Raw genomic sequence first — 22,817 nt, 5'->3', positions numbered from 1 at the left:
CACTGATAGTACAGATTCAATGTCTGCAGGCATATTATGCTCTATACAACTCCAAGACCAGGGAAAGGCAGTCCTATCATCTCACCAGGCAGGGAAACTGAGGCTAGGAGCTAAGCAGTAAGTTGTTCAAGGCCAAGGGTGAGTGAGTGAGGCTGAGAAGGGAGGAGCTAGACCCCAGGCTCTTCTTAAAACACCATATGCTCAAAACACAGTGCATCTGGGGAGAACACACTGAATCAGGCCCACTGGGAAGAGGCTAGCAGGACACTGACAGCCAGCGCCTGCCCTGGGGGTGGGGTGATGCAGAAAGGACAGTGTGACCTCCGATCCAGGGTGATCACAGGCATGCCTTGTCCAGCACTCAGATACCTGTCGGGCGCTGTGGAGAAGCAAAACTTCATCCCAACTCTGGACCAGAATTACTCTGTCATCCCACTCATTAAGAGCAGAGAAGGCCCGTGTTCTACCCATGCCAGTTCAGTCGGGATACACATCTCTAGTGTAGGTACCTCTGGGAGGAAATCCCACAGCAGGAACCTCAGACAAGGACCCAGGCCTTGTCAGGCTCTGGCAGCCTCCTACTCCTGCCCAGAAACGTCCAGCTAAACTTCAGATAGGCTTCTGAGTGCATTAACCTGCAGGAAAAGAAACCACCTCTCCTGAGAGAGGTGATGGAAAGTGAAGTGGGAGAAGGTGGGGAGAGGGAAGAAGAGGAGAGAGGGGAAAAGGGAGAGATGGACAGTTCAAGAGCCAGGTCTATTACTTCCGCAAGGGAGGCTGATTTACACATGGGATTTCCATTAGAAACAAAGTAACGAACGACTGAATGCTTATGTCTGAGGAGCAGCTTTGAATAGGAAAGCAGGAGCTCGGCATTGGTCCCTCAGTCCATAGGGACCTCCGTGTACAGAAGGCTGAGTTCTCACCTATGCTTCCTGCTACCATTTCTCCTCCCGAGGGGAATCCTCCTCAGCAGGACTTCTGGTAATGCCTGGAGATGTGGTCCGTCAGGCCAGTCCACACCATGAAGCATCACCCCAAGTGGTCATGATACCCACATGACCTGGCTTGGCTCCTCTCCCCACCCCCAATTCTGTCCTTTATGGTCTGACCATCAACACTGTGACTGCACAGTCAGGTTTGTGCAGAAGCAGCGTGACAGACAATATACATTGCTTGGCACCCTTTCCTCTCTATAGGAAGCACCGATGGGGGCAAAGCTGGCTGTGAGTCTGTTAACCTATGACAGACGAACAGACAGGGCACTCAACCAGCATTTCATAGGGAAACCAATGCTCCAGGAGCTCCAACTGCCTAAGATGGCTTAGTTCTACTTCCACACATTCTGACTCCAGGGACACTTTCTTGGTCCCAATCCTTCCATCTGCTTTGGTCCAGCAGAGCAGAGGTTCATGCCTTGATGTTATCTAGACAGAAACAGGAGTGACTGGAACACCCAGTGCATAACACAGCCAGGGGCAGAGAGATCCCTGGGTCAAGAGCATCTCGGACAAATAGAGGACACAGATGGTCCAGATGCTGTGCCGTGGGGCTCTGCTCAGCGGCACGTTGTGCTTCACCCCGCATTATGCTCAGTTCACTTCCCTGCCCTTCATATGCCCCAGAGCCCCGTGCTGGAGCCACCAGTGGCCACTGCTGAACGATCAGGGACAGAGATGATCACACATCACATCTGTGTGCTGTGAACGCCAGGCTGGATAAAGCATCCTGGCAGTGTGTCACCTCATGTTCTTTTGGAAGCCTGATCCAGCTACAGAGAGGCAGCAGGAGGCACGTGAGAGAGTGGATAGAACATTTGTCAAGGGACAGTCTTCCTGAGGCAGGGCCTAGCATGTGTCATTGCTATGGCATGGGCCTTCCATGATGGTTATCATTGCTGGCAGCATGCTCTCTACCCTAAGGTTGTCACAGCTTCTTCAGTGCCGGTGGCAGGAAGTTCTGGGCAGCTTCTACCCCACACCCTGTAGGGCTCTCTGGGGCAGTTGCTCTGTGCTACAGTGACTTCCTAGAGACTTCTCATGACCTTAAGGGCAGTTCTGTGTCTGCTCTTGCTGTGCACACATTCTGGAAGGTGCCAATATGTGCTCCTACTACACACAACATAGCTTTGTTTCCCTGTGTCCGCACGTGGGTGGTTCTAAGTTTTTGCAAAATGCCTTAGTTGGGGTTTTACTGCTGTGAACAGACACCATGACCAAGGCAACTCTTAAAAAAAACAATGTTTAGTTGGGTTTGGCTTACAGGTTCAGAGGTTCAGTCCATTATCATTAAGGTGGGAGCATGGCAGCATCCAGGCAGGCATGGTGCAGGCTGAGCTGAGAGTTCTACATCTTCATCTGAAGGACTGACTTCCAGACTGACTTCCAGGCAGCTAGGATGAGGATCTTAAAGCCCTCGACCAAAGTGATACACCTACTCCAACAAGGCCACACCTACTCACCAGGGTCACACCTTCTAATAGTGCCACTCCCTCAGCCAAGTATACACCAACCATCACACAAAGGGTGGCTGTGCTTTTGTTCTTGAGTACAAATGACTGTGTAGAGGTTGCTGTGAAGCAAATGCTAACAGACCTGTGCCCAGACACTGAGCTTGACTGATGTCTGTCATTCTGAGATTCTGGGATAATTCATGTCTACCTGAGTCAGGGCGAGGAAAATGGGACCTCATCGTTTTTTTAATCATCTCATTTGTCTGTCAGTATCAAGATGACGTCAGCCTGGCATTGACATGGAGAGAGCTCTCACAATGCACAGAGCTGAGGAGGCTGAGCAAGGTACGTCATGGTCTGCATACACCTGAGAGGCCTTGGGGAGCGTGAGCTAAGGGCAGGTAGCACAAATCAAAAGTGGAGGCTTCCAAAAACCACGAAGCCGGATCTACCCTGAGGTCACAGGCCCTAACATCTGCTTAATGCACAGTTTTGGGTTAGACAATTTGAAATCAATCTGCAAAGGGTGCAGATGTTCCTGAAGTGGCAATGCCGGCACATGCAGGCACAGTACGGGGGCCGAGTGGAAGGAAGTTGGGGAATGGAGGGACATCCAGGATGCTGTGGATGGGCCTTCAGGAAGAACACTACAAGCCTGCCAAACCCAAGAGAAACTATCCGCATCTACAAAGTCCCAAGACAGTCCCCATGGGGACTTTGGAGAGGTGAACTCTCTCCTGGTGCATCCATCACAGGAGGAAGTGGTGGAAATCCTCCTGCAGCAGTGGGAGTAAGAGCCTGTGATAAAAACCCAGCTGAGGTCCACAGTTAGGAAACACTCGGTGTACCCCAACTGCAGTGAATCACTATCCTCTACCTGCTCCAGTCAGCGCACAGGACAGCCAAGAGCACCAACATCATATTGCTACACACAGAGCTGCCTAGGGCCTCAGTTTCTCTTCAGACTCCTCAGCTCACAGAGAAACAGACAGTGTGCTGGGCTAGAAATGTAAAATGCACCACAAGCATGAGTTGTTCATATTAACAACAGCCATGGCCACCACGCCTGCAGGCACATCTGCAAATCTTTATGTCAAGGGTCTGGACTTTGACTTTGGACATTGGTCTGGAAACAAGCGCTCTGTCAGGTACCTCCATCCTGCCACACTGGGACTGAATCTGGTGCTGTTCTGTTCTCTGCCCATCTGAGTGTCATTTTTACCCTGGGTCAGCTCGCTAGAAGCTGGCTGGCTGGATACCAATGTGGACTGACTTGCTTAGCCCGTGAGGTCACCTTGTGTGTTTATTTTGGGTTTGAGCTAATCCTGAGCTCTCAGCAATGCCTCAGCCACTGGGGAAAAGGCAAACACAGCTTCCATTTGCTGGCCCCACCGTCCTCTGCACGAGCTTCCCAGTCTATAATTAACTTGTAATTTTTCACTTAGCTAGGCAAGCAGCACGGGTGTTCAGAGGGCAGACCTGGAGCTGGCACTAATGTGCTGGGAGCAGAGAACAAGCAGAAAGACGGGTAAATCACAGGGAACTGCCACCCTCCACCTGCCTCAGCTAACACTGGTGACCCACACTCTGACAGACGGTGTGCTCTATGCCCTCAGGTCATCAGATCCCCGGGAGACAGCTGGTGGATGACAGGTGTTTGCATCTAAAAAGTAGAAATATATGGTGGCAGTTTTGGGGGTCACAGAAGGCAGCGGAAAGCAAAATAAATAAGCGATTGTTTTATCAGCTGCATCCTGAGGCTGCACCTGGATATGGGCAGGAAACTGATGCCAGCAAATGTCTTCTCCTTTGTCACCCTTAAGTGCCCATGCTGCCAAGGGACACGGTAGGAGACCCTCTGGTGAAGAGAGTCCCTGAGAACAAGGGACTTCTGTGGGTTTTCAGTGAGGTGAACTGCTCACATCAGGAAGGTGTGTAGGACACACATGTCTACGACTCCCTAATGCATGTGCATGCAGATGTGTGTAGTGGGGTCAGGTTAGTTGTGGCCCTGTCATGGACACAAAGGGGTGGCACCTGGACCACTTGTGTGGGGAAGGAGAGCTGAAACAGAGGGATAGGTCAGATCAGATCAGCAAGACCTCTGCATTGCCTACCAAGGCCTTCAGAGCCTGAATACAGGTTCTTTTGAAAACCGTTCACACCTTCCTTCCTCCCTCCCTCCCACCTCTCCAGGTTACTTCCTACTTGTCTTCTCCCTGCTTCTGTTTGCTCTGCACTGGATGCTCACACACTGCGGCTATGTCTGAACAGCCAACTCACGGTGCATCAGACACCACCCTGATGCATAGACATCTGTTTAAAAGCCCTCAAGGATAAACGTAAACTAATCCCACGTGTGAGCGTGTTGTATGACACAGCATGGATATCAGGAGACATGCCTTGGGAGAGGGGAGAGCCCAGGAGGCTGACAGGGGCAAGTCACCCCTGCAAGCCAGTTGCCTCAGCAGCAGCTCACATCAACAAGATGACAGATGCTGTGGACCCAATGGGCAGGGTGCTAGCCAGGACTTTGGATGACGGGTGCTCACCAGTTTGCATCTCTCTGGGGAGACAGCTGTGTTGAGAATGTTCACACCCAGGTAGACAGCTGTGTTTGTCTCAGACTCTTAGGGTAGACAGAGGCCATGTGCACTAAGCAGCTGCCGTAGTCCCTCCGCCCCCTCCTTGCCCTGTGTGTACAGTGGAGGCCTCCACATGCGACTTACATTCCAGTCTATGGTGACAAAGAACGGGTGACGTTTAATTTCCTCCACTCCATCAACACCAGCACCTGTCACAACACAGCAGAGAAGAAATGTCAGTGAAGGTCCAAGGCCATGTGTCACCTCTGACTGCTGCTATTGCAGCTGTTTGATGCACACAGGGAAAGCTACAGGGAAAAGTCCTGACTTGGTCTCTCTTTGAGAAGAAAATTGAACTTGCCCATGGCCTGAGAGCCCAAGAAGCCCCCCGTTTGACTCCCAGGCCTGTGATACAGACACAGTCTGAAACAGAAGTGTGTAGCAAAGGGAAGGTCCAGACTTCCTGCTCCAGGTGTAGGAGGCCTGCATGGCCAAGAGAGGAGGAGCAGGTGGCTGTCATGGTCACAGGCCATGCTTACCACACCCAGAACACAGCATCAGGCCAGCTTCCCAGGACCTGACAAGGCACAGCGGGGCCAGAAGGTTCTGAGTAGAACATCTGGCCAGGCTGCTGTACCAGTGACCATGGGAAGGACGAATCTCAAGAAAAGGAGGAGATTGGATAGGATCGAGTTCTGGGACACGGAGCCTGGCCTGAGGTTCCATTACCACACCCAGCGCTTGCACAATGGTCACTCTCACCCAGGGGCAGATTGTGGTTCTCTGATTTCACTCACTGTGCCTACCTAACAGCTCCCCTTACTTTGTTTATATCCAAAGTTGTGTACTGCACAGGAGCATGGGTGGGCAGGAGATGGTGGTGTGTGTTGTGTGTCATGTGTGTCTGTGAGACTGTGCTGCATGTCCCGCAGTGGCAGACCAGCCTGGAGTGAATGGTGAGTTCCAGGGGGAAACGTGAATGTGTTAAGCAACTGGCAAACACGCACATGCACCAAATGTGAACCGGAGATGGGTGGGGAGGGGCGAGAGGACTCACTGTTCATTCCTCCTTTAAACCTGAAGCGGTGCTGAATAAGGTCCGTTAATTAAAAGCAAAGTCCAGGAGCTAAGGCAGGCAAGGAGCCCAGCCTCTGAGGCCGTGAGTCGGGGACAGAGCTAGTCTCAGCCAGCTGGGAACTAGATCACAGGAGTCTCATCAGTTCCTGTCCCAAGGGTAGGAAGTGAATGTCCCCTCCCCCAATGCTGCACCCCAAGCTCCTCCTGGCTCGAAGGCCTAACGGTTCTGATCAAAATCAGATGGTCCTCTTGAGCCCACACCCAGTTCCTAGAGCCCTGGCATGGGATGGGGATGCTCCTCCTTTATGAAACAGCTCTGCTCAGGGCACCGGGAAGGTCACCACGAGGCTACCTTGAGATGCTGTGGTGACCTGTCCTAGCTGGAGTCTGCTGGGGGGGGGGGCAGAGTCCCATGTAGCCCATGGCATATGCTCTGACCTTTCTGGTCCTCTGCTTAGTCCACAGCAAAGACGCGGACTACCTCTCACCTCTCAGGTAGCTTGGTCAGGCCTTGGCTTAGAAATATCTGATTAAGCCAATCACGCCAGCTTTTATTGACACACCAGTCTCAGTCTGTGTTGTTCCACCATTACGCCCAGATCTGATCCTTATCTTTCAGCTCAGACACCCCACCCCCACCCCCGGGAGAGGCTCCTTTGGATCAATGTGCCTATCTCCTTTGCTGTAGCCCAAATCCCAGAACCAGAGTATGTATGGGTTCCCGGCACCTAGGCCATTCCAGTGGTGCTGAAGTAACTGCCAGAGCCACTGACTTCCACAGCTGCCCTCCTGGACCACTGTCCCTGCACCCCTTTTGATGCAGCCTAGAACTGCAGATGACTGAGTGCCCCAGATTCACAGCTCCCCTTGGTCCCTACGATGAATGCCACCCACTTTCCCAGGCCTTGGCGTGCATGCTCTCCAGCGAGCATGCCTTGCCTCTGCTTGCAGAACCTCTGTATACCCATGGCTTGCAGTGCGGCCTGCAAGAATAAGGGAAACACGACAGAGAAGCTGGTGTTGGCTGTTGACGAATCCCCTCTGTTACAGTTCCCTGAAATCATCTTCATCTGCCGCAATTAGAATCGGACACTGTTTCAGTTTTGCAGTCTCAGCAAAAAGGGCTGATGTTCTGATTGTCGCTCAGAAATCCTATGCACTGTCTGCAGCCAGGTCCTTAAAATGTTGTTGTGGTGACCTTTAGAGAACAAACTTGGTCATTATTCTTCACACACGTCTTATCCTCTCCTGACGTATTTTACAATAGATAGCAATGGATTTGGCTCTGCTTTTATCTAGACCGAACACACTTGACAAATAACAGGGGGCAGAGTTCCGGGAGAGGAGGCTGGGAATGTGTTTGTGCTGATGTGAGAGCCAGAGCTGCTATGTTACAGGATCTTCACCAAACACTACTCAAGCCTCCCCCGTTCCAGGAGGATGCCTGCAACTCATCTCCTGTCACAGGCACTGACAGGACCCTGGAGTCAGACAGAGATAGGCAGAATGGAGGACCGTGTAGCTCTCTTTAGGCTCCACTATTCTGCAGCAAGTTTCCCAGGCAGTGACAGAGGACCAAGGGCCCTGCCACACCTCGCCATACACATTCTAATCACTGTGGGTACTTTTCACATGGAACAGCTTGAAACATGCTTCTCTGGACCCTCACTTCTATACTTGATAAAGGCATGAGGCTAATCAAGATCCATGCTATCCTGGGGAAGGATTCCTTCTATTTCCCATGTCTAGCCAGGCCTTCTCTGCACTTGAACACCCTCCTCTGATGTGCCCATTTCATCGGGACTTACAAACCCAGCAAACTATTCAGAAGAGGTTCTGACCTGTTAAAAAGATTTTCACTGGCTTTAATCTTACTTTTGAAAGTAGTTAACCCGTAGCTCCTCCGTAAGGTTTATACTCACTGTCCTTTCAGAATTGCACGGGATACACCAGTGATCCTCTCGGTAACACTCAGAATTCTCTCTGCTGGTGGCTTGCCTCCCTTACCTGCCCTGACTGGCAAACCATCTGAATCTAAGCTGGGACCACTGAGAGAACTGTCCAGGACTAGACATAAATGTGAGCTCTCTTTTGTATTTGTTAGCCACTAATATGGTATTAGCACATCATTTCTTTAAAGTGTTTTCTGTCCATTTAAATCTCACCCATATTATATAAACAACCTTTGCATGACACAACTGTGTGTCATGCAGAACTGCTGGGTTGTGTGTGGTGGTGGTGGTGGTGTGTGCATCCTATCATAATATAGTCCTAGGGCTTCTTGAGTTCTTGAGGAATCCCTAGGGCTGGTTCTGAGCTAAGCTCGTGTTGTTTGTGTAGTTTGAGGTAGCTGCCAAAGGTCCGTGTGGACACAGTCCTGAGGACACAGTCAAAGGCTGGTAGCACTTTGTAGAAACTGGGATGAGGCCTCTGAGATGGACAGTGTCTGCTGTCTGTCCGGATAGCCTTTGGACAGGAAACAGAATGGAGACACAGAACGCTTGGGTGTACTTGAGCAGGGCTCAGCGACTGCTCTAGACCATGTTCACCCCGTCAGTGTGAGGAGGGGCACTGCTTGCCGAACTGCTGTGTTCTCAACCCATCTCATTCCTTGCTGACCTCGCCTCATGCTCCCTCTGGGAGAGGCAGAAGCTGCTCATGGGGTGAATGGAAAGCCACTGTCTTTGAAAGGATCGGGATGCAAGTTAAAAAAATTGATGCGCTTTGTCATTCATCTGTTTCTGTGGGAAATGCCAGAGCAGAAAAAGTGGGGGTTGTGAAAACCAATCCCTGTAGATGCTCAGGTCACAGTGGCAAGAAGCAGACAGAGCTCCATGTAGAAACGGACACTGGGCAAGCTCCCACCAGGACAGTACTTAAGTCTGAGTTGTGGTGGATGCAGCCAGCAGACTAAGCAGCCACAACTCTGAGCTTCAGAGTGACATCTTCCGGCAGATGGTCCTGATTCTGATATGTCCACCTAGAATCATACAGGGTGACTCCTATGTCCTCGTCTCCAGCATCAGGGTTAAGGGGGCAGGCCCAAGCCCCTGACTTGGAAACAGCTCTCATTTACAGATGCCAGGACGGTAATCTCCCATAACCTCTGCTATGGATGGGTGGGTCCTTGATCCTTAGTCTACACCAGTTCATCCATGCAGGTATGAGGAACTGTCCCCCCAAGGCTGTTGTGCTCTCTGCCCCACAGGACTTCTGTTACCCATCCAGAGGACCTGACAGAGTCATCTAAGGGTTCAGGGCCTTGGTATGCCCAGCACTACAGAAGGCACCCAACACTTAAGTATGGCTGTAAGTGGCAGATGGAGGTTTCCATGTGGGAAGAGAAGTGTGTGGTACAGAGTGACTCAGTCAGCAAAGGAAAAGGCTTGGAGGTGGAGGTGGTTCAGGCCTGGGACAGCTCAGGATGCAGAAGGGCAACATGGAGAGATGGCTGCTCTAAGACATTCCTGTAAACCACAGCACCTCCTCACACCCACCTCCCCCCAGGCCCATTACAATCACACTCAATCTATTTGACACAGGGCAGTGTGGCCTGCATGCCAGGCTCTGTTATGCCCCTGTGAGACACGGGATGACTCTGGGGTACACAGTTATCCTGAGTTCACAGATAAGCAAGCACGCACAGACGCACAGGCTCGAGGATAAACAGCAAGTGAGCAAGGACCAGGCAGGGGTCACAGCAAAGCAGCTGCTCCCTCTCCAATGTACCCTGGCAGCAAGGCAGGTGTATGTACCTCAGAGCTGTGTCTTCTGTATGCCACCCCACAACTCCTGATAACGAGGACCATCTGTCAGATCTGGGAAGACCTCTGAGGCCAGCATATGATTGAGGGGCTCAAATGGGACCCTTCTAGATCATGTCTGTGCCAGGAAAGCTGGAAGATTGCCCTGGGCCATATGCAGCATAGTGGGGCTCAGGAAATGAACCCCAAAGCAAATCCCTGGATCCGAATCTGTGAGGTATGAAAGGACCAGAGCTTTTTATTTTATCCCAACACGCAAAAAAGGGAAACAGGTTTGAAGCCATTCTCAGGAAGCAAGAAGTCTGTGATCACAACTGCCTCTCGAGACAGGAAGTCTGGTAAAGGACTGAAGCCCTTGCTGGATGCCTCTGGAGCTGATAAATACAATCTCAAAAATAAACACAAATCTGTTAAGACTAGAATTTTATGTAATTATCTCTCTTCTTCTGTTTTCCGAAACCTTCCTATCTTTTATGCACATTGGCTGTGCAGAATGAAGAGTGTATAAAGGAAAACAAATAAATTGAGATTCTCATAACAATTCAGCAAGTTCAATTGCAAAGAGCGTCCAGGAGCCTCTGCACAGGGAGAGAGAAGAGAGACAGCCTTCACGTAAGTAAACTCCATTGTACAGCATCCAGGTGTGAATTAAAGACAGTTTCCTTGCAAATCTGCCAGATCCCCAAGGATTCAACACAAGGCCAGCCTCGGAGAGCATTTCCAAGTCTGTCCCAAGGATTCAACACAAGGCCAGCCTCGGAGAGCATTTCCAAGTCTGTCCCTGTGGACTGGAACCACCATGGACAATGCTCCATTGCTGCACCGTTAATAAAAGTCCCAAGGCTTGGCTCCAACTTCGGGCTCTGAATGGGTTACCGTCACCTGACTTTGCTCTGGAATGCCAAAGACCCCTTGGAAGCGGCTGTCAGACCTCACAGTATTTTTTTTTTTTTTTTTTTGAACAGTAGAGGCTGTGCCTGAAGCACTGTGGTAGTCAGGGAGGAGCTGTCCCCCCCTGAGGTTTCCGACATGGAGTTCTTGTATTTCCCCGATGTCCTAAAAGGCAAGTGTTTATGAAAAAGCCAGCTATAACAGGTTCCTCAAACCTCACAGTCGGAGGACCGCAGGAACGAGTGGAATGTGATGATGGGTTCCACAGGTACAATGAGGACCCTGGATGCCTCCCTGACAGGAAGAGTTGCAAAGCTGTGGGCTCGTGAGGTCATGAGAGACCTCAGGGACTGACCAGCTGGGTCCTTGACCAGCTGGGAGAAGAGCTGACTGCCCACAGTCATTTAGCTAGACATGGCCAGGTCAGGTCCAATACTCAGTTAGGGAAGGACACAGAGGCTCATCTGTGCCTTTGCTTCCCACTATGTGTGGCCCATCTAACGAGGAACTCCACACCTCTATGAGAGGCAAGCAACAGGCTCAAATATGGGATTTGTTTTGTTTTGTTTTTGCAGCCAAAAGCAATTATCGTGGATGTTTCCCTGGTTTTGGTTTGGTTGAGTTTGCTGTTTTTCAAGACAGGATTTCTCTGTGTAGCCTTGACTGTTTTTGAACTCACTCCATAAATCAGGCTGGCTTCGAACTCACAGAAATCTGCCTGCCTCTGCCTCTAAAGTGCTGGGATTAGAGGCGTGCACCACCACTGCCCACCTGGTTGCCTCCTTGTTTATACGTGAGCCAGAGAGTTCTCCTTTGGCCTACTTATAGCACCACTGTGAGGACTTGTCTAAGGGTGACGACTGCACAGCGCTCAGTCAAGTGCCCTGACTTGATCTCCTGGTCACTAAGCAGCAACTGTCACACCTGTCACAGGCTGTCATCATCCCTTAACTGCCTCAAGGTCCACTGAGCATGGCTGTACTTACACTGGACAGTGTAAGCCACTCAGGAAGGGGCATGAGGCGTGCTCCAGGCTCACCCAGAAAGAACTGGCTGGAACCAGACATTTAGAAGACGGATGGAGTCAGGCTAGCCCTCCAGACATGGTTCAGAGGCAAGTGGCAGTGATGTGAACAGCAGTCGCCTGCACTGTGGGGAACCTGAGTCCTACAAAGGCACTCAGCAGTAGTGTGTTCTGAGCGGCAGGAGTGCTCCGGTATGCTCTGACCCAGCTCTTCTGGAGACGGGAAGAATAATCTCAAATTCAAGGCCAAGCAGAGTGAGTTTAAGGGCATCCTGGATAATTTAGTAAGACCTGTGTCAAAAGGAATAAAATGGCTGGAGGTGTAGATCTGTAGTAAAATGCTTGCTTAGCATGAACTAAGGATATCCGCTAATAAATGTAAGCATGAGGCTTCTGGGTGTGACCCTCAGCATCTCAAAGACTATGTGTTCTGAGAGCAAGTGCCCAGCCCTGTGCCCAGCGAGGTTCGTCTCAGGGCTATCCTGTGTTTATAATGTTTAACAATTACTCACCAAAGAGGGCTACAGGCTGGCCTGGGGCAAGTGTAATCAGAGGGCAGCTCTGGGACTCATGGTCACCCAGGTCCTGAGACAGCACTGTGTTCCCTGACTGAAAACGAATGCCCCACCCTCCATGCCTCACCCCTGAGGGTGTGCGGGTCTTGCTTTCATAGGCCCAAGTGACCAAGGACCACAGCCCCTGACTGTGCATTCCCTATCGGGAACAAAGCAAGACAAACCTGGGAGTTCAGAGCCCTGTGGGGGCCTCAGGACACACACATACACACACACACACACACACACACACACACACACACACACACACGAGCCTGGCCTACGACGCAATGCATGCGATCATAACCCACATGGTCCCAAGAGAAACCACAGGGACTCTTGGCTGAGGCTCAGGTACTACCTGAGACCTGCACAAGTGATTCAAGAACAGCACCACAGAACAATCTGGCCCACGGGTTTCCTCCAAGTCACGAGCCCAACACAAGCAACAACGCACATCCACACCAAGGCACCCACTGTGGCTCCACACATCCCCATCCTGGTGTCTGCCACTTCAGTTCACCACTGGCATCCTGGGGACAGGAGCTGCTTATATGGGACCTTCACTTTCACGCTGGTCGTCTTGATGAGCTCTTGCTAGGGAGACTGCTCTGGCCAGTTGTGAACAGTCTTTCAGCTCTAGAGCCCAACTGTAAAGACCCCACTGGGCCAGCCCAGTGAACCTGAGGTGACACAACACCCTGGCTCACCACTGCCCCGCTAGCTCACCACTGTCCTGCTAGCTCACCACTGCCCTGCTAGCTTGACCACAGAGGCAATCACAAGCTCCACACAGGACAAGCACCCTTGCAGTGTCCCCTGTGCATTCTACTCTAGGTGTCTCCACGTCAGTTTGTAGATGCTCCCCTAAGACCCTGTGTGTGTCTGGGCCTGATGGCTATGCACGAGGAGTGGAGGGGTGACAGGAACATCTGGAGCAGGGAGACCACAGTTGCTGTGTCTCTGACGAGATCATGAACCGGCCTTCTTTTGTTTTGTTTAAACCCTCGTCCTGTCTCTTGTGATAGCTCGTAACAGAACTATCTTCTAAAACAACTTCAGGAGGGGAGAGCAGTGTGTGATGTGAAAGCTGGATCAGAAGTTGAATGTGAATCTACTCAGCAGCAATGGCTTGCATTCACTGCATACAAATCCCCTCACGCGCCAACAGGAGGATCCCAGGAAGTGGGACAGTGCCTTTAATAGTAGCTTGACTTTTTCAATAACTGAAAGATTGTAAATGACTATAGACGTTCCCTGAATTAAAGCTGATACGTGAAAGAAATTAAATGAGGCCTGAGCTTCCTTTGGGGCTGAGCCAGGCAGAGAGAGAAAAAAAATCTAATTATTTCTTTGAGAATGATATATTTCCTAACTCACATCTAATGACTTGTTCCTACTTGTGAGGCTGGAGCCAATGGCCCGTGTTCCTTCTGCCCATCTGTGGGATAACCCATCCATCAGCTCACATTTCCATGGACCCTTACCCTATTCCTGTGTCTCAGTCCGTCCCCAAGGCCTTGCCAGGCCAAGCAGAAAACTCTGTATGGTTGGGAGAGGGAGGCGGTGCTCAGATAATGCTAAGGTAAGCCGGGCTCTGTACATGTTGGCTTCTTAAAAGGCTATAAATTAGAAGTGACCTTTCAACCATTTTGTCTGTACTTTATGGCATTTTTAAAGTAAGAGAAACAAAGCCAGAGGAGAATATAGTGGCTTTCTGCAAAAGCGGGGAATTTTTTTTTTTTTTTTTTTTTTTTTTTTTTTTTTTGTTTTTTTGTTTTTTTTTTTTTTTTTTTTTCTGGTTTTCGCTGTTTGTCTTAGGAATTCCTTTCTATAGAGTCAGGACAAACACTGCTCAACAATGCATGTAAGGTGAACCAATACATGTGTGTCCTTGGTGAAGAATCCTTCATCATNTCCTGGAACTCACTTTGTAGACCAGGCTAGCCTCGAACTCAGAAATCCACCTGCCTCTGCCTCCCGAGTGCTGGGATTAAAGGCGTGTTTTTAAAAGAGCAAATTGTTATACTCTGAGAATCAAATGCCTTTCAGCAATCCTGGTAAGTCCACGTGCCTGTGGGCGCCAGACCACAAGTGAGTGTTTTCCCAGCGTCGAGGTACCTCTGCTTCCTGCAACCTTAGCAAGGAAAAGTATACAGTTCAGAGTTGGGGCATAGGGAGGAAGTCCTCCATGTTCCCATGGGGAACGGAATGGTGGCCTCTCACATTCCTAAGGGAGGTCTAGAGGGCAGCCTCATTGCATTCCTGGGGTGGGGGTGTCACAGGGACCCTTACCTAGCCGGTTGCAGGGGTTCCGCTTGAAAAGGGCCCTGAGCAGGCTCTGGGCCTCCGCACTGAGGAACTGAGGCATACCCAGCTTGGCTCTGGAATGCAGAAGGAATGCAGGTTAGATGCCAAGAGCAAAGAGATGTGCGGTTCTCCACTTCTCTGCTTGCAAGGGGACAGACCCCGAACACTCAGCACTCTGGGGTAAGGATCCCTTTATGCCTTGAAACAGGATGGAGACACCACAGAGCTTTAGCTCATGTGGCCTGCAGCTGGCCGCTGCTGACCGTAATCAAAATAAAAAAGTGTAAAATTTTCACAACGGCCACTAAATAACCCGTTTAAAACACAGTGAATGATCAAAACAGCAATAGTGATTCCTGGAGTATCACCAGCATTTCACCAACATTTCCAGTGGAAATTAATTTTCAAAACAATTGTATTTTATAGCGTAAAGTTTCTTTAAGCAAAAAAGACTACTAGGGTTACATTTGTTGAGTTCCTTCCAGGCACCCTGGGGACAGTGGCGCTCTTATCTTCCCTGGGCTGGGCTGCCACAGAATTATGGAGGATGACTGGAGCATCCCAGGGGCCCAGCAGTCATGTAGGACCCTGGTGACCGTGGACCTTGCTGAGGAGCAGGTACTCAGTGTGTGCTGACCCGTCAGCTCAGACAGGCATGGGCCCACGTGGGATGGCTGGAGGGCCTGGTCCAGCTTTAGTAAAGAGTAAACCAAGTCCCCATTGAAAGCCAGGGGCAGAGGCGTTCCCACAAGGACACGGGGTGCAGCTATGGGCAGCTACCTGGTAATCACCATTGGTCAAGTGCACACGGATCTGGAAAAGCTACAGGGGGATTCTGAACAATGAGAGCCATTGGGATGTGTCCTCGAGGTAGAGTACCCTCTGTGCATCTTTTATCCCATGTGTAAGGGAGGAATTTACAACGCTAGGCTAGCCTTGCACTGTTTGATGCCTACCAAGTTTAATGATGCCTTAGTATATCCCAGGGCATCAAGGGTCCCACATTCATCTGGCACACACCCCAACCATGGTTATTATGACTTAGAGCAGGTGGGTCTACCCCAATACCACAGCTCCTACTAAATCCCAGCAGCCCACTTCCTCCCCAGCTATAAATACAAAAGGCCACTGTGCTTTGGAGCAGGTGGCCACACTCACTTGAGGATAAGGGCCATTGTTTCCTTCCTGTCCTTCCCCTGGAATGGCAGGGACCCTGTGAGCATCTCGAACTGCAGAGCAAAAGAGAGCAGGTGAGTTTGTCCCTTCATCTCGAATCCCATCAATCAGTGCAACACCAGCCACACGGCGAGGCCCTGGGGACAGTGACCTCTAGATTCCCACTCTAGCTGGAGAGATTCTTGAAGAATGAACACGGTGGGTGACTGTACCCCGTGTGGTTTAGGGACCACCTTTCCCAGGTGAGTGCTGTAGAGAGCTGCCGCAGGAGAGGGGTCAGAAGAAGGTCAAGAGGAAAGTTAGGGAAGGGAGGGAGGGAAGGAGGGAGAGAAAGCAGGAGGCCACCCACGCTGACCCCTGCACGGTCTATATCTTCCTCTGTGATGGGAAAGCTCCTCGTTACAGCCCATTAATAACATCTGATGGAGACAACACGGCACCGGCAGTCTCTCTCGCAGACTGCCACACTAAAACAACACTGGCCAGGAAGGGAGTGGAGATAAGGTGAGGCCCAAGGGCAGCCCTTACTGATCGTGAGTTTCTTACTACACAAACAATGCTGATTCTGTGGGTTCCAGAGGCCATGGCCTGGGATCCTACAGTCACCTCTGCCCACCTCCCTGAGGACACTGCTGCTGTGCGGGAGGGAGGCAGCACAACAGCAAACCCCCTTCATACACGGGAGACTCGAAGGCTCAGCATCACTGTGGGCACCTTTCACTCCAGTCTAAATGCGGAGGCAGCATCCTGGCTGGAGGGCTTTCATTGGTCACATTAAAACTGTGTGTCTTGATATTTTTACTGTGCCTGCCTGCCTCAGCCCCTTAAAATCTTATCATCCAGCGTCTTCCCCTTGCATTGTGAAAATCCTGGGAAACACAAGTACAAAGGCCAAAATAATCACCTCAAAGCCACCATTCAAAGACCCACTGCGCTGACCTCCTATAATATAAAACTTCTCACGAGTACTGTAAAACCTCTGTACCATCATGTGCCATGTGGGTGAGCAACAAGGTATCTACTGCTGGACACTTAAGATGGTTCTAATTAGGGTCCTACTAACAGTGTGCATTAGACCAGTGGTTCTCAACCTGTGGGTCTTGACCCCTTTGCAAAGGGATTGTATGTATATCAGATAGCCTGTGTGTATTACATTAAAGTAGCAAAATTACAGTTATGAAGTAGCAATGAAATAATTTTATGGTGGGGAGGGGGTCGCAGCATAAGGAAGGTTGAGAACCACTGTATCAAACTGAAATGTACCTAAAAGTTTCCTGAACTTGAGAAATGAGGTAATGTTAACCTCTTCCTGCTGGGAAAAGCAACCTGACTAAAGCAACTCAAGGAAAGAGGGGTTTCCAGGCAGGAAAGGTATGAGGCAGGAGCATGACATGCTGCTCACACTGGACCCACAGTCGGGAAGCAGAAAGAGAGAAATGGGGGTGCCTGGCTAGATTCTTCCTCTTTCCCTCTGCCCATGGACAGTGTGTCCATATCTATGATGGGTCTCTCCTCCTCAGGCAAGCCTCTCTGCAAACGTCCTCACAAACACACCCAGACCCGGGTTTCCTAGGTGATTCCAGCAAGGATCAACCCCCACTGACGGGCTATCAGAGTGAAGTTATAAACTTCGAGAAATGAGGAGGTTACAAGCTTTTGATCTTTTTTTATTATTGTTTGACAGCTTCATACATCTACATAATGAATTTTAGTCATTCCACCTCCCACATAAATATGTCATGAGAGTGGGAGGGAGATTGTTAGAAAGGAGGGTGTCAACGGAAGAGGCATGGGGGGCATGGGGTAAGATGGCTGTAATCTGTCTTCTTTTAAAATCGAATAAGCCCCTGCCAGTTCTGACATGTCACGTTGAACGTGCCGCCTGTCTTGAAGTGTGCACGATGTCGGGCTGCAGGCGGTAAACAAATGTACAAGTAATAAAACCAAGAGTCACAGAGTCCAGAAGAAAGTTTAAAAATAGACAGACGTAATTAAAATGACTAGAAGATGAGCAAGTCATCTGATAAATAGGATGAGCATTCATAAGCTGATTATAGAAATTACCATCTCAAAATAGGCTGCCAGGGAGGGGAACTCTTCGCTGCTTGGTTCTTCCTCGGAGTCTATTCACAGCACTCATGAACTCCCATTTCCAAGAAAGAGCATGTGACTGTGTAGAATGAGAAAGATGTGTCCCACCTATGGCCATTAAATCCCTCCTGCCGAAATGGAGCCCATCTTCATGTCTGGGTGCCGACTGGCGCCGCAGTCTTATGCGTGGCAACATTTCTTCAGTGGTTTCGTTCTGGCTTTGTCGGTGGCTGTGACAAGCGGAGTCCATGTTCTCTGCTTATATCTGCCCTTTCCTTTCCTTCCTACGTGTGGTTAGTATCTTTGTGGTTAGCTCCACGCACTAGAGGTCAATACAGGGCGCTTATACAACACTCCAAGTGACACTGAGATACTTCCTGGCCACCTTCACGTGAGCAGCTGTGATGTTCCCAGGGTGAGAAGCCGGACCTCCAATAGCAGTCTCAGAGCTCAGGGACTAGTTCCAAAGTTATCAGTTTTAATTGCCATGGCTTTGGGCATTGGTGTCACCTACATATAGTCTGAGAGGTCAGGGAGGCTGGTGGCTACCCCAATATGCACAGGATGCCTGCAACAACAGAGTTTTGCACCCCCAATTCTCATCAGGACTTAGGTAAAGTCCTGCCTCAAGGGAGCTCTGAGGAACCCAAGGTCAGCTTGAGGTTAGCTGTGAGTATTCCCCTCATACAGCCTCCTGGTATTGGCATGAGAAAAATCTGGAAGAGTGATCTTCACACGAGAGTCTACAATCCCACTTATCTAGTGGATCAACACGCTTAAGAAAAAAACAGGTTTATAGCTAATATCCACTTACCAGTGAGTACATAGCATGCATGTCTTTCTGGGTCGGGGTTACCTCACTCAGGATGATATTTTCTAATTCCATCCATTTGCCTGCAAATATCATGGTGTTCTTGTTTTTAATAGCTCTGTATCATTCCATTGTGTAGATGTAGCACATTTCCTTTATCCACTCTTAAATCGAGGGACATCTTGGTTGTTTTCAGTTTCTGGCTATTATGAATAAAGCCACTATGAACATAGTTGAGCAAGTGTCCTTGTGGTATGATAAGATATCTTTTGGGTATGTGCCCAGGAGTGCTACAGCTGGATCTTGAGGTAGAACTATTCCCAGTTTTGTGAGAGACCACAAAAATTAATTTCCAGAGTGGTTGTACAAGTTTACACTCCCACCAGGAATGAAGGAGTGTTCCCCTTGCTCCACAGCCTCTCAGCATGAGCTTTTGATCTTAACCATTCTGACAAGTGTAAGATAGAACCTCAGGGTCATTTTGATTTGCCTTTCCCTGATGACTAACGATGTTGAACATTTCTTTAAGTGCTACCATGAGAGATTCCTTGGTTTAGCTCTGTACCCCATTTTTTAATTGGGTTATTTGGTTTGCTGTTGTTGAAAATTCTTGAAAAAAAATATATATTGGCTATTAGTTCTCTGTTAGATGTAGTTGATGAAGATGCTTTCCCATTCAGTAGGTTGTCATTTTGTCCTATTGATGGTATCCTTTGCCTTATAAAAGCTTTGCAGTTTCATGAGGTGCCATTTATCAATTGTTGATCTTAGTGCCTGAGCAACTGGTGTTCTGTTCAGTAATATGTCTTCTGTGCCCATGTGTTCAAGGCAGTTTCCCATTTCCTTATCTATTAAATTTAGTGTATCTGGTTTTATGTTAAGGTCTTTTATCTACTTGGACTTGAGTTTGGTGCAGGGTGATAGATATAGATCTAACTGTATTCTTCTATATGCAGACATCCATTTAAACCAGCAACATTTGTTGAAAAGGCTTTTTTCCCATTGTATGGTTTTGGCTTCTTTGTCAAAAATCAAGTGTCTGTGGGTGTGTGGGTTTATTTCTGGGTCTTGGATTTGATTCCATTGATCAACCTATCTGGTTTTATGCCAATAATATGCAAATTTTATTATGACTGCTCTGCAGTACAGTTTGAAATCAGGGATGGTGGTGTCTCCAGACGCTCTTTCACTGTACAGGATTATTTTAGCTATCCTGGGTTTTCTGTTTTCCCATGTGAAGTTGAGAAGTGCTCCTTCAAAGTCGGTAAAGAATTGTGTTGGAATTTTGATGGGAATTGCATTGAATCTGTAGATTGCTTTTGGTAAAATGGCCATTTTCACTATGTTAATCCTACAGATCCATGACCCTGAGAGATCTTTCCATCTTCTGATATATTCTTCAGTTTCTTTCTTCATGGACTTGAAGTTCTTGTCATACAAGTTTTTAACATGCTTGGTTAGAGTTACACCAGGATACTTTATATTATTTGTGGCTATTGTAAAGGGTGTTATCTCCTTAATTTCTTTCCCACCCATTTATCACTTGTCTAAGGAGGGGGGTTGCTACTGATTTTTTAAAAAATAATTTTATATCCAGCCACTTTGCTGGAGTTATTTATCATCACAGGAGTTCTCCAGTAGAACATCTCTTCCTGTGAGTTAAACCTTCTCTCCAACTGTCTGACTGGAAGTACTCCAGAAGTTAGCAGCTTGAGTAGACACAGCCCGTCTTTCTCAGCCTGGGGGCAAGCTGAGGACCCAAGGATTGGTGGCTACAGTTCGTTGAGGCTTCAAGACATAACTAAGAGCAAATGTGAACCAGGGTTGTGGGGCCCACAGGGTAGAGGATGACAGCTGGCTATGTCTATGGAAGGAGCATATTTTGATGCACAGGACCATGTTTCTTATCACATCTACTGAGGGTCTCTCACGGTCTCAGCTTCTTCTGCTATTTAAATATGCTCAGGACAGATGCAGGGATCTCTCAAACTCACTGTTTCCTCCTGCTCAGGTAAGACACCGGGCCTTTCAAGCCCTGTTTCCACTCTAGTTTCCAACATCCCTGGATCAAGCTAGGGGGAGGAATTCAGCTAAGTAACAGCCACCCTTACAGAGGAAACCAGAGGACAAACCCTTACCATGAGCACACCGAAGGACCACCAGTCGGCACTCTGTGTGTGTCCACGCCGGTTCACCACCTCGGGCGCCATGTATTCAATAGTCCCACAAAATGAATAGGCTCTCTTGTCATGGTCGGTGGCCTCCTTGCTCAAGCCAAAATCTAAACATAAGCACAGCACACAGCACCACCTGAGTCTCCGAGCCATGGTCCCTGTGTGTAGACAGACCCCCTCCCACCCCAATACATAACACTTCTCTCAAAGACTATGGGCCTCATGTACACAGCATTACTCAGGCTTAATGTGCTTCCAGAGCCCAGAGAGTTCCTGAGGCTAAGTCCTACAGAGTGGAATTCTTGATAGAGCCTTGAATACTGCCACCAGCACCACCATCATCATCACCACCACCGAGTCCCTTGTCAAGTAGCAAGGAATTTTACTTCTTAGTAGTGAACATGAATTTCTAGAGAATGTTTCCCACGCATAAACATGAGGTGATTGCAGGCTGAGAGGCCCAGATGGAGAGAAATGAGGTGCAGCTCTTGCAGGAAGGAAGAAAGGAAGCATGGCTGGCACCTGCTTGGAAAGCAGTTCCCTGGTGAGCGGACTCAGTGGGTTGCAGTGCATGTGGAGATGAGGGCAGGATATGGCCAATGGGCAGGATAAATACAGGCCAAATACAGTCCAGAACCGATAGATTATCTTACAGCATGAAGGGGACTTGCAGTACACAGTACAGTGCAGTCTACAAGAATGAAGTCGGGTATTAACCATATGGCCTGGATGACCTCACAGATCTCTATGTAGAGGAAAGTTTGACGAGACTGCAGGATGCTAGCCTGCTGTCCCGGCAGAACAAGAAGGGCCTCCACTCGGAGCTGAAGAACTAGGGGCCCAGGGGACAGCTTGAGCTTAGCCTTGAGGCTTAACAGCTCCAGAACAGTAAAGAGTTAAATGTTTGTTTGTGGAGGAAACCACTGGAAGGTGGTGTACCCACGGGCAGGGCATCGGGATAAGATAGAATGTTAGCAGTTGGATTTATGATATTAATGCTACGAGGCTGGGATATAAGCAAGGAGAGCAGCGGAGCCATTACTGCCTGGGGAGACAAGGCTCCAGCCACTGAGCAGATCTGTGTCTGCCAGAGGGTGAGCATGTGCTCAGGGCTTCTAGTCAATTATGCAGTGATGCTGAGCAAGGCCTGGAAGGAGACTTCAGCAGGTGAACAGAGGAGGTGATGTACAAGTCTGGCTGTCCCCTTGCTCTGAGCACACACTGGAGAGGCCACCAAACCCAGGAGGGAGTCTATGGTAAGGGATCAGAGGAAGTATTCCAGAAGTCTGAGATATCCCTGCTGGGTGCTCACATTCAGAAGGCCAGCACTTGGGTATAAAAGACTCAGCCAGGTCAGAGTTGAGATGGGGGTGGGGGAAGCTGTGAAGAGATGGTCCACGTTTATCAGGGATGACAAGTGATGAAGGGAGATCAAGTTATCGGTTTGTTATTGTTTGTTACCAACCTGTGATCTTAATATGTCCCTCTTCATCTAGGAGGATACTGAAAAAAAAAAAAAAGGGTAAGAAAGCACACTTCAGAGAGGGAAAATTGACATAAAGTTCACAGTCCCCAGGCATGTACAATTCAGGGGAAAGCCCCATGGAGCTAAGATGCTCATGCAGGGCCTGGGATTCTGGTGTGGCTGCATCCTTGATAGGTCCTACTATGGCAATCTGTGTCCCATAGCCTGGACCAGTTCAGGAAGAGAATCAAAGGTCATGAGCCTGAGAGAGGAGACCCAAGGACCTAGTCTTGAGCCAGGAGGAGAGGAACCAAGGAGATGGGTCGTGAACCTGTGGGGACACAGGAATACATGTTCTGAGTTATCAGACTGGAACCCATGAGCCCCTTCTAAATATAAAAGTATGGGTTCTTGGATTTTCATTGACATCTGGAGAGTAAATT

General features: G+C 49.3%; 1 protein-coding gene across 3 annotated transcripts in view; it reads right to left on the bottom strand.

Annotated features, from left to right (window-relative positions):
- Positions 1-22,817, bottom strand: part of Rps6ka2 (ribosomal protein S6 kinase A2) — a 285,292-nt gene that overhangs the window by 27,985 nt on the left and 234,490 nt on the right. For all 3 annotated transcript variants that reach the window (XM_029471102.1, XM_029471104.1, XM_029471103.1), the window contains 5 exons: positions 22,375-22,412; positions 20,874-21,016; positions 15,816-15,886; positions 14,643-14,731; positions 5,182-5,246 (listed from right to left, as the gene is read on the bottom strand). In XM_029471102.1, coding sequence (XP_029326962.1) covers positions 5,182-5,246; positions 14,643-14,731; positions 15,816-15,886; positions 20,874-21,016; positions 22,375-22,412 — 406 coding nt within the window. The remainder of the gene's footprint in view (positions 1-5,181; positions 5,247-14,642; positions 14,732-15,815; positions 15,887-20,873; positions 21,017-22,374; positions 22,413-22,817) is intronic.

This window comes from Mus caroli, chromosome 17 (assembly GCF_900094665.2).
Source record: "Mus caroli chromosome 17, CAROLI_EIJ_v1.1, whole genome shotgun sequence".
Taxonomy (NCBI): domain Eukaryota; kingdom Metazoa; phylum Chordata; class Mammalia; order Rodentia; family Muridae; genus Mus; species Mus caroli.
This window is presented reverse-complemented; position numbering and strand designations above follow the sequence as displayed.